Source organism: Leptonychotes weddellii, chromosome 6 (genome assembly GCF_054177405.1).
Source record: "Leptonychotes weddellii isolate Sample4059 chromosome 6, ASM5417740v2, whole genome shotgun sequence".
Lineage (NCBI taxonomy): Eukaryota > Metazoa > Chordata > Mammalia > Carnivora > Phocidae > Leptonychotes > Leptonychotes weddellii.
Window position 1 is genome coordinate 15,938,024 of NC_138374.1, and position 15,319 is coordinate 15,953,342.

General features: G+C 49.3%; 1 protein-coding gene across 6 annotated transcripts in view; it reads right to left on the reverse strand.

Annotated features, from left to right (window-relative positions):
* Nucleotides 1-1,132: 1,132 nt before the first annotated feature.
* The window catches only part of VTI1A (vesicle transport through interaction with t-SNAREs 1A), a 340,605-nt gene continuing 326,418 nt past the window's right edge, over nt 1,133-15,319 (reverse strand). For 5 of the 6 annotated variants that reach the window (XM_081823532.1, XM_081823540.1, XM_081823533.1 and 2 more), the window contains one exon: nt 2,767-3,025. In XM_081823532.1, coding sequence (XP_081679658.1) covers nt 3,024-3,025 — 2 coding nt within the window. In that variant the 3' untranslated portion in view covers nt 2,767-3,023. Of the gene's footprint in view, nt 2,292-2,766; nt 3,026-15,319 lie in introns of those variants that run through there. The other variant, XM_081823534.1, reaches the window with a different exon arrangement.

Below are 15,319 nucleotides of genomic sequence, written 5' to 3' on the forward strand. Positions count from 1 at the left end.
GAACAGGCAGGCTTTTTTCCCCCTCTTTATTTCCTTACTTAATGATAACCCTCAATGGGCTTGCCCCGCATGGGACGGCCAGAGCCGCACAATTTTGTTCACCATTAATTTCAGCCTTTGAAGCTCAGGGCTCAGAAGCCGTAGCAAAGCAAACCCCCCACCAAGCTGGTTCCAAAATAAGACAATCCAGCCTGCCTTAAACAGAATAGCAAATGGCCTCCCAGCCCAGGCCTGGCGGCTGACGTCAAGCCCAGTGCATCTGCAGGCATTCGCCTTCAACACGGAACATTTAAAACTCTTTACAACTTAAGAGACTTTAATTAAATTGCTTTTGATTCCGGAGCAGGGTAGCATCCACTGTGTTTATTCGGTCGGGGAAACTGTTTAGTCTGCATGAATTTTAGATGGCAAGGGCTTCCTCCTCCTCGTCCTCCTCCGTGTCCTCGCCTTCACCCCCCCACCCCACCTTCCTTCTGAACATCATCATTAGCACACGTGCCCAACCGTAGAAATAAGTCCTCGATCAAAGTCTACGGGTTAAGTTCCTAGAACCTTTCACAGATCTGGACCTGCTTCGCCTCGGTGGGCTTTTCCCCTTCCCTGGTGGAGCAGCAAAGTGGGGAGAAAACTGTGTCCCCGCCGGGCTCCTGCGCATTTCTCCTCCAGCACCTGGGAGGGCCATGCAGGGGTTCGGGGGACTTCAGAGCAGCTTCTTACAAAGCGCCCACTGTCAGCCTCCCTTCTCCAGGTGGGCTGGACGGGGCTGTCAGGCCAAGGGTTATCTGTTCCGATCCTCTCACTCTCGAGGCTGAATTGGGGCAAAATCTCAGGCAAGAGCCGATAAAGAGACAGAACTGGCAAGTAAAAAGCCACTGAGGGGTGAGCAGTGCATTCCCTCCCCATTTCATCTACTTCAACACGAACACAGGGTTTTACTGAAATATTTAGGAGCCAGCGCACTGGTTTAGATGATCAGATCAACCTGGCTTGCTGGGTGGCCCGGGGAAGCGGCGTGAGGTGTAGGTAGAGAGCTGGTTATACACTTTGGCTAAGAACAACAGTTCCAAAAGCAGCTACCCGAGAGGCTGGTGTAATACTTCCCCGCCATTCGTGTTTCAGAACGAGAAGGAGGTTGTCTGTTTGTTTCCTCCTTTTTAATGGTTTCTCCAGTGTGTTCAGCATGTACAGAATTCCGTTATCGGAATAAAAGAATCTTGCTGAGATAGATCCCTTAAGCTGATAGGAAAATTAGCACTGCCTTCCCACTCCTTCACTGTCCTACTTCGCTTGGCCAAAATCCCATACCATCCCTGCGAGGTAAAGGCCACAGCTTTATGTACACAATACTAAATGATTTATCTGGACACATGCAGGCCCTGGCCTGTTTCGCTAAGTGCGATTTCTCTGGTAGATTTTGCCATTCTGCATTTCCTCTCTAAACCATAACTGTTCTTTTCTGAGTTGGGGGGAAAAAAAACATAAAAATAAAGTGCTGCATCCAGGTGATCTCGATCTACAGGCACAGGTGGTTAGCATTTTTTGTGAAGAGAACAGGTTTGCTTTTCAAGGATTCAAAGCTTCCCATTATATTCAAAAGATAGTACGGACCTTGGAAGTGCCTATGAAGTCTTAAGAAAAACACATTTTGCTTTATGACTAGGGGGAAAATGACCTCAGCTTGGGGCAACCTTAAGCCTGATCATAAATGAACTCATTTTGAACGCAATTCCCGGTTACCTCGGACAGAAAGAAACCAAAGGAAATCACAAAGCACGTCAGAGGTTTGAATACACAGTGAACTCAGGAAGGCTGTGCTAACATTTTTTTGTAGAAAATCCAAGCCGTCCTTGTAATACGCTGCAACCCCTTATTCTTTGAAAGGAGGTTAGTGAACGTTTTCCATGAAGTTTATTTCTAGTGGATCATCCTATAGAACTCTACCATATTTATAATCACATTTGAAATTTCACACTGACGGACTCATGTTCTTGCTCTTCCTGAAATATTCATGTTCTCTTACATACTGGAATGGATGTGGAGAGAGCCTTGTCAGACCTTTTGCTTGTATGAGGGCTGCTTTTGGCAGTGAAGATATTAAAACCGAAAGGATACCGAGATGCTTACACAGGTCAGGGGAGAGGAGGTCACAATTAAATATCGTGCCAGGGCTCACTTTGCCAGCAAATTCTGGAGACTATGGGATTTGGGGAAGGTAAGGAAATATTTCATGTAGCTAGTAATCAAAGTTGTGAAAAGTGGATCTTGGGCAGGCTCAGCAAAAATATTCTTGGCTGTAAAAAAAAAAAAAAAAATATATATATATATATATATATAAACAGAGAAAGTGCTAAGTCAATTTCCGGCACAACTGACATTAAATATCCACCTTTTCAGTGAAAGCACTCAGGCAGGCAGACTATCTTCAGTATGCCTGGGTAGAACAGGGCTGGTTTGCTAGAGCCAGTCACTGGCTCTGGCCCCTGTTTTTCTCTGCATTTTTATCCTCGGACATCACAGAAGGGCAATTTGGTGACAAGAGATGTGTGACAAACAGCACAGCCCATCAGATGCCCCACGGCTGACTCATCATGCCCTATCCCAAACCGTGACCCCTGACATGTCCACAGGGCAAGGAAGAATGTCACCAAGGCTATTTTGGTTAGGAGATGAAATCACCAAAAGACAAATAAACATTCACCTTCCCCTACAAAAAACAAATCTGGGTGAAGACAAGCCTAGAAAAGGAAACCGACCCACATGCAAACAGGAATAGAAAATATTTTTACACCCTTTGCACTTGAGCTGAACAGGGGTGAAAAGAGGGAGGGTCATTCAGGGCCTGTCAGCACAAAAGAATGATTCATGTGACCATTTTGTCTTAATTACTCAGGACGAGCCATTTTTGCTGTTTATCAGGGAAGAGCAGATCCATCAGTGTCTTCTGACAGAAAAAGTGATCGCCATCAGGATGGTGACGACCAGGATGATGGCCAAGATGACGACCAGGATGCGGTTCTGGATGATTCTAGGAAAGAGCAGAGGAAAGAAAAAATTCACATAGATACACGAAGGGTTTTCTGACAAAGACCATCCAAGACCAAGCTGGCTAATCAAACGATGGCTTCACGGGTGGGGGTAGGGAGCCCAGTGTGGGGCTTGTGTGTGCGTGTGTATGGTGTGTGTGTATGTGAGTGTGCACGTGCAGAGGAGCTTTTGGTTCTAAAACGATCCATGAGGAAATGAGCGACTCCACCGTGACTGTCACACGGCACCCGGAGAAATGCTTACTGCAAAGCGAAAGCAAATCCAATGGCTTTCTGGGCTCGGGGTACCATGTAGTAATCTGTAAGCGATCAAGGGCCCCATGTGAGCTTCTCTTTTTAATTTAAAATTCGAGACAAGCCTCATTTTTTTTGCAGTGTTTCCTGGTAAAGTAAAAGACTCCAAGGAAACATATGTCAGTAAGGTACTTACCTGTACAAAAATACTGGGGAAAAAGTAAAAGAGATTTAGGAAGAAAAGGACAGGATTAAGAAGCAAGTGTCAACCTTGCAGTTCAGGCTGTGAAACCGTCATCTGTCACTGGGGCTCACTGCTCTGTTACGCCAGGAGGAAATGTTATATTTGCTCCGTAACCCACAAAAAAAAAAAAAAAAGATGGAAATGAGAAATGACACAAAGTCCCCGAGTGCCTCATGTGCCTGGGTTGGTGGGCCCTCACCTCTGGGGATTCCAGCCCCCTCAGGTCTGGCTCCGCCAAATGCTGGGAAGTCAGGAGGAGAACCAGACTGGAGACACGTGCTCCGAGATGCCCGCAGAGAGTCTCCCATGAAGTTGCCTCCTCACGTGTTAGCTCACTCTGAGCAAAGAGGTTGAACCCCGGAATGCCTTGCTGAGACTGTCAAAGGGAACCCCGGTCAAGAGGCCTCGCCCATGCTCCTCTGGCAGAACCAGCCACACAGCGAGGATGGAGTGGCTGGTGGCCCGGCCAGGTGTCCAGGTGCCTAACGCCGCACAGCAAATCCGCCCGTCCTGCAAATACCAAGCAGGAAAAGGTCCGCCGTCTTAGTCTAACAGAGACCTTGCCCTCCTATTTCGTATCTCTGCAAAGAAATCTCTGCAGGGTGTTGGCAGCCTTTTCTTGGTTCTGGATGAGTTTCTTTCTCCGAAGGAAGATGACATCCTTGTGGCTTCAGCTGGAGTCCTCCCCGCCCACCCCCTTCCTCTCCCAACCTCGATGGATGGATGGAGACGGTCGCATCAGACAAGCCCACTCCCCTGTGGCCCCTTGGAAGGACTAGCTCCCTCTCCTCCTGACAGGTTACAAAATGATCACATTTGCTGACACGTCTTCCGCAAAACTGCTTTAGTGCCTGTGTCCACTTTCCTCGAAGGAGATGAATGATCTGCTCGGTCCTCATTTATCATGTAAGACTCCGCTAAGATCTGTCTCCTTTATTTCTTCCCTTCCCCACTAGAAAGGCTGTGCCCTGACATTAATTCTTCTGCAATGACAGCTAATTCAGACTTAACAGGCCATATTTACTCAGGAGGCAGGGAGATTCTCAGTCCCCAAAATAAATAAATAAAAACAGGACTTCACGGCTTGTTAAAGTGAGGCTAATTATGAACACTGATCAGTGCTACTTGGTGGCTGGATTTAAAACCCAAATTGATTTTTCCCCTTTTCTCTGGAAGGGGCATAAGTCTTCAGAACAGACTCGACACATCCCCTTTGCCCAAGTCACTGTCACAATCTCTATTTACCACAGCCATCCGCGTCAGACTTGCAAAGGAAATCAGCAAAATTGAAACTCAGCAGTGAAACAGATTAAAAGCATGAAAACTCTTTAAAATTCTGCCTTAAGTAATATACGGTAGTGTGTCTCTTGGTTGACAACCATTTTATTTGTGGGTTGAGGGCCCCAAGGCATCCGTGATGCTAATTTATAAAGGATTAACTGCGGGTGTTACTTGTTTAATCTGAAGCATGGTTAGAAAAATGAATACACAGGAATCCCTAAGTCCTCAGCTCTTCCCTGGCCTTCCTAACTGGGCTTCTCTCATCGCAAGGCAAAGAGGGGTTGTGCTTCACCCGCGATCATTCTTAACATCTCCTATCCGTCATTCACTCAGCACACCACTGATCCCAGGACAGCCTGACCTCTCCGCTGGCTCGCAGACATTCAGGAAGACCGAAGAGTCCACCCCCTCCTTGGCACGTCCAGAGCCTAGAGTGTTCTTCTCCTTTGCAGCCCCAGCACGTAGAACACATGGCACAGTTGCTGACACACACAACTTGGGAGAGACCCACCCACAGGAGGATAATGAAAGAATGCAGCTCCTGTCATTCTAATCGTTCCATTCCAGGGTGAATGGAGAAGACATCCGTGTAAACTCAATTTGCAGGAAAATCTCAGGGAGTCTGTGTAGGTAAGGCTGAAGTTAAAAGTTGAAGTGAACCCCCCAAACACGGAACTTCATGCCATATGCCTTCTCAGAGCACTACTGGGTCTTCTCTCTGAAGGTAAGAGGAGGAACGGTCCTCACGGAAACGAGGCACACGGTGGAGGAGGTCGGCAGGAGAGGGCACTTGCTTTCGAAGCAAGGGTGGGCAGATATTTAGGACAGAGGGTACGGAGTGGGGGAAAAGAGAATTGGAACAGACAGAGTTGGAAGGAAGCTTGACTCAGGCCAGCTCCCCAGCTTTGCACCTCAAAGATGTTGGGTTGATATGGTGCCTCTAAGGACCAGAAAAAGGAGCTGCTGGGGCCCTTGAATGGATAGGAGCAGGGGACAAAAAGGCTGGCACTGGCGGGCCCCATCGGTGAGGGAGCCTGGAGGATAGTCACAGCCAGGGCCTGCCGGCAGGTATCTCTCTAGGCAGAGCTACAGGAATGCAGAGTCCGCCGAGCATCAGAAAAACAAGCCAGGAGAGGGGTTCCCAGCGAGTGAGCCAGAGAAGGAACTTTGGGGAAACCCAAAGTAACTTCTTTCCAACTTTGGGCAAAGGGGGCTTTACGTTCAACTAGGTCGGCAGCAAGCTGTCTTAATCTCCCTTTTGAAAATGCAAAGTGTGTTTACTCAGTAAATAATTTAAGAAAGAATATACACTTGAAAGAAGACATCCATTGAAACAGCCAGGCTAAATTGCCTCCGGGCAAAAGCTTGCGCATTTGCATGCTGCATTCTATTAAGTGAGCACACTGTGGCTTTAAAAGAATGCACAGCCAAATTAAAAGGAATGTGGGCCCGAAACATCAAGGATTCTCCAAGTTTACATTATGAATCACAGTGCTGTTGATACAAGATGAATTAACCATTTACTTTGAGGCTGAACTCACAAAGTACTATTGAAAATACTGATCCCGCGTGGAACCCTGGGAGCAGCTAATCTTTCCATTGCCAGTCTCCTCCCCCTCTGGAAACAAGCTCCTGCATGTGGCGGCGGAATCGGAGGAGACTGGTTCCAGTGGAGCAGGCAGGCAGGGCACCTGCTGGAGAAGCCCAGGAATTTGCAGGAGGCGTCCCCAGCATCCGCCAGCACCCGGTTCTCCTCGACTTCTAGGCACAGATTGCTCTCACCTGTCCCTTGATGCGAGGCGTGGCCGCGTGACTTGCCTTAGTGAAATGTGAGCAGGAGCCCTGGCTGCCACTTCCCTTCGTTCCAGGTGGAGGCATTTGACTTCCAGTCTTGGCCTCCCCGTCTGGCTCTTCTCTTGCTGGTCCGATTCAGGAGGCTGTATGTCCCAGGAGTGCGGTTACGAGTCGGGAGACTGCTTCTGCCTGGATCCCTGCGTCATCACATGGAAGGAGCATCAGTGCCCTGGAGACTCCCCTGGACTCACAGCCGACTTGTAGTAAGGCAGTGAAATATGGCTTAATGAGATGAGATGAAGGCATGTGACTTCAGCCAGTCCAACAGAGTGACTCTCAGAAGTGCTGGGTCATCCGGGTTGTCCAGTGTGTGGGTGTTAGTCCTGGATCTGCTGTAGCCATTTTGTTTCCATGAGGGAAGCCAGCCTAAGGAAGAAGCTGACCGGTGGAGGACAGCGCAGTCAAAAGAGTGGCAGAGAAATGGAACCCTGGTCCTGAAAATGTGGTAACCTCTATATCAAACCACCCTTCCTCTGGTCTCAGAGTTACATGAGAAGATAAATTAACTTAATTTTTTGAGTCAGTTTGAGTTAGGTCTTCTGTTAGTTGAGACCTAAAAGCACTTTTAGGTTGATTTGCCCCAATTCCAAAACCAAGTCCTTGATCTACAGCATATTCTCCTCACGACTTCCACAAAGAATTTCCTGCCCGTGCCCTTCTCCCATTTGTACTTCCTGTGCATCCCTTACCACACAGTTCTTTAATGATTTTCTGTTTCTGTGCAGGATTCTCCAGTAAAAAGTAGACCTTCTAGGGTCTGACTCTCCTTTGTCTTTTGTATTCCTAGTGTCTCAAACAGAGCTTGGCATGGACGTTCTCAAAAAAATGCTTGCTGAATGCACGAACGAGAGACTCTAGCTCCATCTGCTCCCCTGAAGATTCATGTAGTATGCTTCCTGCTTTCTAAGGGCTGCTTGTAGACAAGCACGGCTTTAGGAGTTAGCTATCAGCCACCCTCCCATTAAGGATGCCAGCAGTGTCCAAATGCTTTTACAAGCCTGCATTCATTAGCTGGAGAGTGCGTGACACTCCATAGGTTCAGCGCCCCGTCCTACACACGCTTTCCTGCCTGGCCAAGCAGGCCTGAATAATGATGCCCCACCTCTGGGGTCTGACAGAACAGTAACAACTGGCAGGACAATTAGCAATCATGACAGCATGGGGTAAACTGTGCAAGGGAGTCTATACCCGTGTCTCTCTGGGAAGTTCCCCAAAACAAGGGCCAAGGGAAAGGCTCTCCAACTTCTCTGTCAGCTTCAATGTTAGTATTCACCAGAAAGAAATGAAAACAGGAATAGGGGAAATGGTTCATTGTCATCAGCCTCTAACACTAACTTTAGTTGGAAGCATTATTTCCAAGCCCGATACATGGTTGCCTCTGAGCGAGAGTTGTATGGTTGTTATGCCCCCTGATAATGCCCATCTGGGGTCTTCTGTGTCCTGCACCTTTGGGAAGAATCCTCTGCCTCACCCCAGGAGTCAGGTAGGGCTGACCCCATTCCCTGATTCCACAGGGAGACATAGGACCCAGGCAGGCCCAGCTAATGACAGCTCTCTATCCCGTGCACAAGTGTTTGTTAAGGAAGTGGCATGCCACCCAAGCAAGAGAGAGACCTCTGGGGACTTTTTTTCCTGGAAAATCAAGAAAAAGGTCCTCTCTTTGCTGGGATTGACTGTAGGGACGACGGAAGCCTAGAACAGCTACAGGGCATTCTTCTCACCATGCAGGACGGGAACCTGCCCGAAGGACACCAACACAGAGGAACAGAGAGTCCAGAGATGAAGAAGGAAAGAGATGGATTCCTAAAAGCATTCTTTGGACCCTTGGATCCTGCTGTGTGCCTGAAACCTGAAGAGTCACATTTAAACTTCCCAGTTAGAGGAGCCAAACATTCCCTTTGGATTTGAGCAAGTTTGGTTGAGGCTTCTCTCACTTTCAACCATACTGACTGTACTGAGGTGAATGGTGTCCCTTCCAACCCCACCCCACCCTGGAACCTCAGGATGGGACCTTGTTTGGAAACAGGGTCTCTGTAGATGTAATCTGTCAAGGATCTGGAGATAAAATCATCTTGGAGGTACGGTGGGGCCTAGATCCAATGACTGGTGTCCTTATAAGAAGACAGGACACAGAAAGACATGGTGGGGAAAGATCATGTGAGACTGGTAGCAGAGACTGGAGATGCAGCTAGAGCCAAGGAATGCCTGGGGCCATAGAATCTGGGAGAGGTAAGGAAGGTTGCTTCTCTAGAGCCCTTGGAAGGAACATGGCCCTGCTGACTCCTTGATCTCAGACTTCAAGCCCCCAGAACAGGGAAAGAATAAATTTGTTGTTTTAGCCACTCAGTTGGTGGTACTTTGTTATGGCAGCGCCAGGACCCAAATACATGGAATTCTTGGATCCAGGATGGGCTATGGACGTGGTCATCTTGTGTTGGCCTTTATGATGACTGTTTTCTATCCACTGTCCCCTGGCTGCAGGACATATTTACTTAGGAACTGTACAAAGTCTTCCTCTGAGGACAGGGCCGTCCCAGCCTTGTTCCCTGGAAGCTCTGAACATAGCCATGGGGCTCATAATCATCTTCTGGAGCTGTCGGTTCTTTCATTTCAGAATGAGAATTTCCACTCGTGCACCGAGCAGGCACTGCCCAAAGCCACACGAGAGGCGGACCCGAGGGGACATGTCTCAGAGGACTCCGCCTCTGGGAAAAGACATTTAAAATAGGAGGACAAGCCAGATGTCACCTCTGGGTCAACTTACTAAGCCATCATCCACCACTCATCGTCCACATTTACTGACCAAAGTTTAGGAAAAGTGGGTTGTCTGTGAGCCCTGAGGGCACAAGGCACAAGTAGGGATACGTTTTGATAGGTGGAGAAATGAGCACACTCTGGCAAGGAACCCAGGAGATAGGAATGGGGGTCTGAGCCCTAGCACACCTAGGTTAGGTCCTGAGTGAGGGTCAGATAGCTTAGTTCAACAGCAATCAGCAAATGCTCTCTGTAAAGGACCAGAGAGTAGATGTGTTAGTTTTCTAGAGCTGCCATCACAAAGGACCACAGACTGGGGGCTTACACAACAGAAATGGACAGAATTATTTTGACTTTTTTCCCATCATGTAAAAATGTAAGGTGATCTTGATCCTGAGGGTCAGACAAAAAACAGGCAGCGGGCTAGATTTGGCCTTCCATCCCCGGTTTGCTCACTCCTGGTCTGAAAGCTGAAAGCTAGGTAAGGCCGGCCCTGGTCTGCTGGAGAACAGGGTGGTCCCTGCGCCACGCACAAACGAGTCCTGCCGAGGAAAAAAGGAAACACAGAGTCCCTGCCCGGTGGGAGCTGAGGGTGTCACAGTGAGCAATCCAATTACAGAAGCCCCACAGGAAAGGCCGTTACCAGAGCAAAGCCGGTGCGCGACAATTTGCTGTGTGCCCACCGCCCTGGACTGGCCGGGGAAGGCCTCCAGCAAGGACCTGTCAGGGTGCACGCATAAGTCCGAAGGGTTCTGATCAGCGATCTGCAGCTACCGTGCACTCTCTGTTCCAAAGGTGTACAGCGAGTTTCAGGCTGGGCGCCACGGCCACTACCATTCTTAAACATGGACTTGACCGTGGCAAGGGGCCTGGAGAGTGGCTTGGCTGGCCACGGGGTTTTCAAACAGAATCAAATGGGTTTCCGAAGAACTTGAAAGGAATGAAGTCATGATGCTGCAGAAAGGCATCATCTACTTAGTCCCTGGCAGGTCTGCCGCCCGCTAGAGCAGACAGCGGGCTCCACCGCCTGGGAGGGCCAGGGACCTGCCCAAGGCCGACCATCTGGGGGGCCAGCCAGGCCTTCAGACCCCCAGGCTCATTCTTGTTTCGCAGTAATGTTCGGGCTCATCCGAGTGGCCAGTGTCACCGTGGTGACGGCGCGAGGTGGCCACTCACAGACAGGTTGCTGCGAAGAGGATCTGTTGGACAAAATCAGAGAACACACCCCAACACACAGGCCACGGAGAACAGTGGTTCCCGTGCTCTGGGCTGAGGCTGCCTCGAGAAGAGCAGCTTGGAAGCTTCTTTGTCCCTGAACACAAGATGACTCAAAGGACTCGCCGTTTCTCCAACATTGTGTCCCTTCGACTGCTTCAGCGTCCAAATGTCCTTCGTTTTATGGCGTGATGGTGATAGTAGGTGGCAGGTTTTTTCCCAGGTGACCTTATTTGGACATTGGCGATATACTCTCTCCTTGGAAATTATTCTCTCTGACTTGGCAAAACAAAAAGTGGACAATCCTCTGTCCCGGATTTAAAAAGAAAAAGTCCCAATCGGAGAAATGTGGAAGTTTCTGTACCTGGCAGCTAGAAAATCCCACACAGCTGGACTCTCTGGTGATTCCTCCTCAGGCCTCGACAGGACGGTGTTCCTGGTGCTCGTGGTGGCAGCCTTGTCAAGGACGGACACAGACACGGCCATGCCACGCCACTGGGCACGTATTCAGGGCCGGGTGCCGTTCTGGCATCTTCTACACTTTGTTGGACCTTCACAGCAGTCCTGTGAGGTGGAGACCGTTCTCATCCCCACTTTCACCAAGACCTCAAATCGCCCCTTCGAGCTTGTCTTCCACCCCTGCACGACACCCCAATAACACAGTGGTTATTTATGTAACTGGTGTGTCTTACGTTCCCTACCAGATTCTTCTCAGTTGTTTGAAGGGTGAGTCTTTGACATCTTCATCTTTATATTCTTCTCCATAGACACAGTAATTGGGTATGCAGGTTAATTTTGTTGAAAGTACAGAACATCAGTTACCAAAGTCAACTCTTTTCTTAGTGCCTGGTGTAAATGCACAGGAAATTACTAAGATAACGTTCATTTTTATTCAGTAGCATATTTGTCAACTTCCTTCAGTCTGTTGTCCTCTCTGCCTCTCTCTTCTAGGTAAAGGCATGATCACTGGATCCCTCACTGGATTCCGGGACAAAGTGAATGGCACTTGTCCTCTGGGGGCTTCTCACCCAAGACTGCCTGTCGCCCAGTGACCTGGGACCACGTGATTTTTTGTTATGTTTACATCACCTATCATACAAATGAGGGAATATGCTATAAGAAGATGCCAGGTCTGTGGAAGATTTAATTTAATGCATCTGTTGGAATAGAGTACCTGACAGAAAAGAAAATCAGGCGGGAGAATTAGCTAGACTCACGGTGTGATTCTGGGAAAGGACTAAAGGTCTCTCCATCCATGAAATGTAATAAAGGAATCTCTCCCAAGTATTGTCTGCACGGGGTGTGGGCAGTGATATACTTCCAGTCTGAAAAAGGCAAGGTGACTCTTTGTGGTCTTGGATGCTTATTGCATGTGTGATGTCATTTAATCTCACAATGATCCTGATTTAGGAGAACCCAGATTTGGTGGCTCAGGCCCACCGGGGGAGAAGGCTAGGCCCACTCCAGATGTGGCCCTGGTAAAGTTCTCAGCACAAGGCAGACTATCATGGCACCCCCTTCCCGACCCCCGGTTTTGGGTGCTGAGCTCCCCACTCCTGCTGGGTGCCCTGAGGTCCCCCACTCCCGCTGGGTCCTGTCCCTGTACTGTGAGGCAGCCTCACTGCCCTGCTGACCTGGCCCCCCGCCAGTTCCTCCTGCCTGAGGGCCCCTCACTCTCTCACCCTCCAGGGCAGCCGTGAACTATGTTTGGGCAGAAGCTGAGCAGCTCCCTTCATTTCTGGAGCCAAACTGCCCAGATTTGAATCCGGGATCTGCCACACACCAGCTGTGCAGGTTGCTTTCTTATTTCTCTGAGATTAAGTCCTTTTGACTGCTTTAGTGTGAAAATGTTCTTATTTTATGATGTGATGGTGATAGTAGATGGCAGTGTTTTTTCCAATGTCCTTACTTGGACATCGGAAATGTTCTCTCTCTTACCTGGCAAAACAGAAAGTGGACAACCTCCTTCCGTCCTCTATTGAAAAAGAAAAACAAAAGTGCAATACAAGGAATCTGAAAGTTCCAAAGAACCAATGCATCAGTTTCCACATTAGAAGAAAGTGGGGTTAATAATAGCAGTACCTCAATGAATTACATTAATAAAGAAATGAGTTAATTCAACATGAGGTGCTTTAGGTCAGTGCTTGGTAATGGTAACTGCTCCGTAAAGAGCTCTAAGAATTATTATTATTCCACTCCTATTATCACTCACAGATCTCCTCACAATGGGCCCTGAAAGTCTTTCTTGTTTGGCTGCTCCCCCTTCCCCCTGCAGTGTTCGACAGCCCCCCCACGTCAGGTGTCTGGGCCTGGAAAGCCTGCAGATTTCTCTCTGGTTCCTGCAGGGCACATCCTGGTGCTGACCCTGATTAGCTTGCCTTGTGGGGTCCAGGCTGAGCCCTCTCCTGGAAGCCCCATCTTCAGCAGCTACTAAGCTACTCAGGAAGGTGGAGGCTGCCCTTTCCAGCTCTGTTGGTTTCCCTGGGAACACCCTGGGACGAGCCAAGATGCCTCGTCTGAGCCACGGCTGGTTGAGGTCACATTGGTGGAGACACAGTTGCCTTCGCTTTAGTGATGGGCTCTAACATTCCTTCCCTACGAGATATGACGTTAGATACTTATCTCCTAATTGTTATGGATTTACACTTTTTTTCTTTCCTGGTGTCAGGAGGAAGAAACATTTTGGCAGAAGTTTATCAGCCACCTGCATCTCTGTCAACTCTTGAGGGCTGTGGTTACAGTTTCTAGATTATAACATCAGAACTTCTCTGTCTTGTCCAGATTTGGTTCTGTGGCAAGCTGAACGGGCTGTCTTAATCGTAGCCGCACTGTGCCAGTCCCGGGCCTGCTGCTCCTTAGATCCTCTTCGTGTCCCTTGATTGCTTTTCTCTGCATCACAGAGAGGCTGACTCCTGCGGCCGGCTTCCCGCTGCGTTCGGCCAATGGGAGGCACTGGGAGGACACCAGGACTGGGCGGGGAGGGGAAGAGAAGCCAGGGTATTCTTCCCTTTCTTCCTCTGCCTTCTCAGCAGCTCCATCTCCACTGTGGCGCCAGACAGACAGGCCTCCACGCTTCTAGCTTCCATCAGGTGACCCCAGTCCTGGGCTCTGGGCACCCTGTTCTGCCCACGGGTCCCTCCATTCCGAGGACCTCCTGCCAATGCTAATCCCTGGGCTACTCTGTTTTCCTGGCGGGAGAGTACATGATGCCCCCAGCAGAGTGGGTGCCGGCTGCTCGAACTTCACGTCCTTCACCATCTTTTCCCTTAAACTCACCTTACATACCCCAAAGCGGTACTAATCACTTTGGAGCAGGTGAACTCCAGGTTGAGAAGGCCTCCTCTGAAGGCTTATTAATGATAAGCAGGATGGCTGACTCAGTTCTTTGGGGGGTGACAGTCAGATAGCAGGATCCCAAGGTTTGTGCTGGGTGAAGCCACGTCACTGCTGGCCTGAAAACACGCGTTCTCTCTAACTAAGCAAGGAAGTCCTGTGGGGAGGTGAGGGGAATAGCAAGTCGAGGGTGTGGGCACCAGGAGCGGGAACTGGGAGAACTGGGAGAACTGGGAGTGTTTGCTTTTTCTCTAAACTGGGGGGCTGCTCCTGATTGCTATGGGATTCAAAGTGGGCTGAGTGCAGCCAGATCTTCTGATTTGCTAAGAGAAGCCAGCAATTGTGTTCCTTCTGTGAAATCTCCCAAGTTTTAGTTACTGGCAACCGAGTAAAAGTTTTCCAAAACACTGACTGGCCAAACAAAGCACATCTGTCCGGGGGGCAGAGTGGGCCTGTGGGTCTTCAGTCGGTGACCTCTGACTGGTTATTATGGAACAAATGAAAAGGAAGGGGGTGGGTGGGTGAAAGCATCCTGCCCTACCACTGTCCTGGGGATTCCCTCGGAGGCCCTCCCGACCCCACAGAAGTGTGAAGTTCAGCCTCGAGAGGAGCATCAATACCAGGGTCTACACTGAGTGTATCCAACTTAGCCCATAACCAACTCCTAACTACCGGATCAAAGGCCAGTGAGAGGTCAACAGAAGCCACAAATCAGCTTGTGTGTGCCCTGCGGACCTCTCACAAGGTGACGAAAAGCCCAGGCAGAGGTCGGCTGGACCCCACATCTGCAGCCCCCTTGACCTTCGCAGCCTGCACAATGCACTCAAGAGCCCAGCTGGTGATTCTCAAGGAGGATGGTGTACATCTTACACACAACACCTTATAAGCCAGCAGGCCTGTGAGGGGTAACCAAGCAGTCTCTACTGAAGGGTGAGAAGCAAAGAGAGATTTGCAATCTACTGAGCGATCTTGTGAAAATGAAGTAAGCGTGCCTCAGTTTCCCCAACTCTAAACTGGTAGTGGCTATATGTGGCTCAAGCACTCCTGAGGATGGACGCTGAAGACTACGCTTATGGACTTGATAAAAATAAAGAAAAATTGCTGAGGAGGAAAGTGGCCTTTGAACACATTCTCAGGTTCTTTATTTTGCTGCAATAAACAGAAAAACCAACCCTTAGTTGGGAGGGATCCTCATGGAGCTGAGCCAACAAGCAGCCTGAATGTTACAAAGAAGGAGCCACTTTTTTCTCTCTCATCCTTTGGAGGGGCTGCCCCCAAGCTCCTTGGCTTTCATTTTCAAAAGTGGATGGCGAAATCCAACCCCTGACTACCGGCTACCGGACAACAACGAGGCCACCTA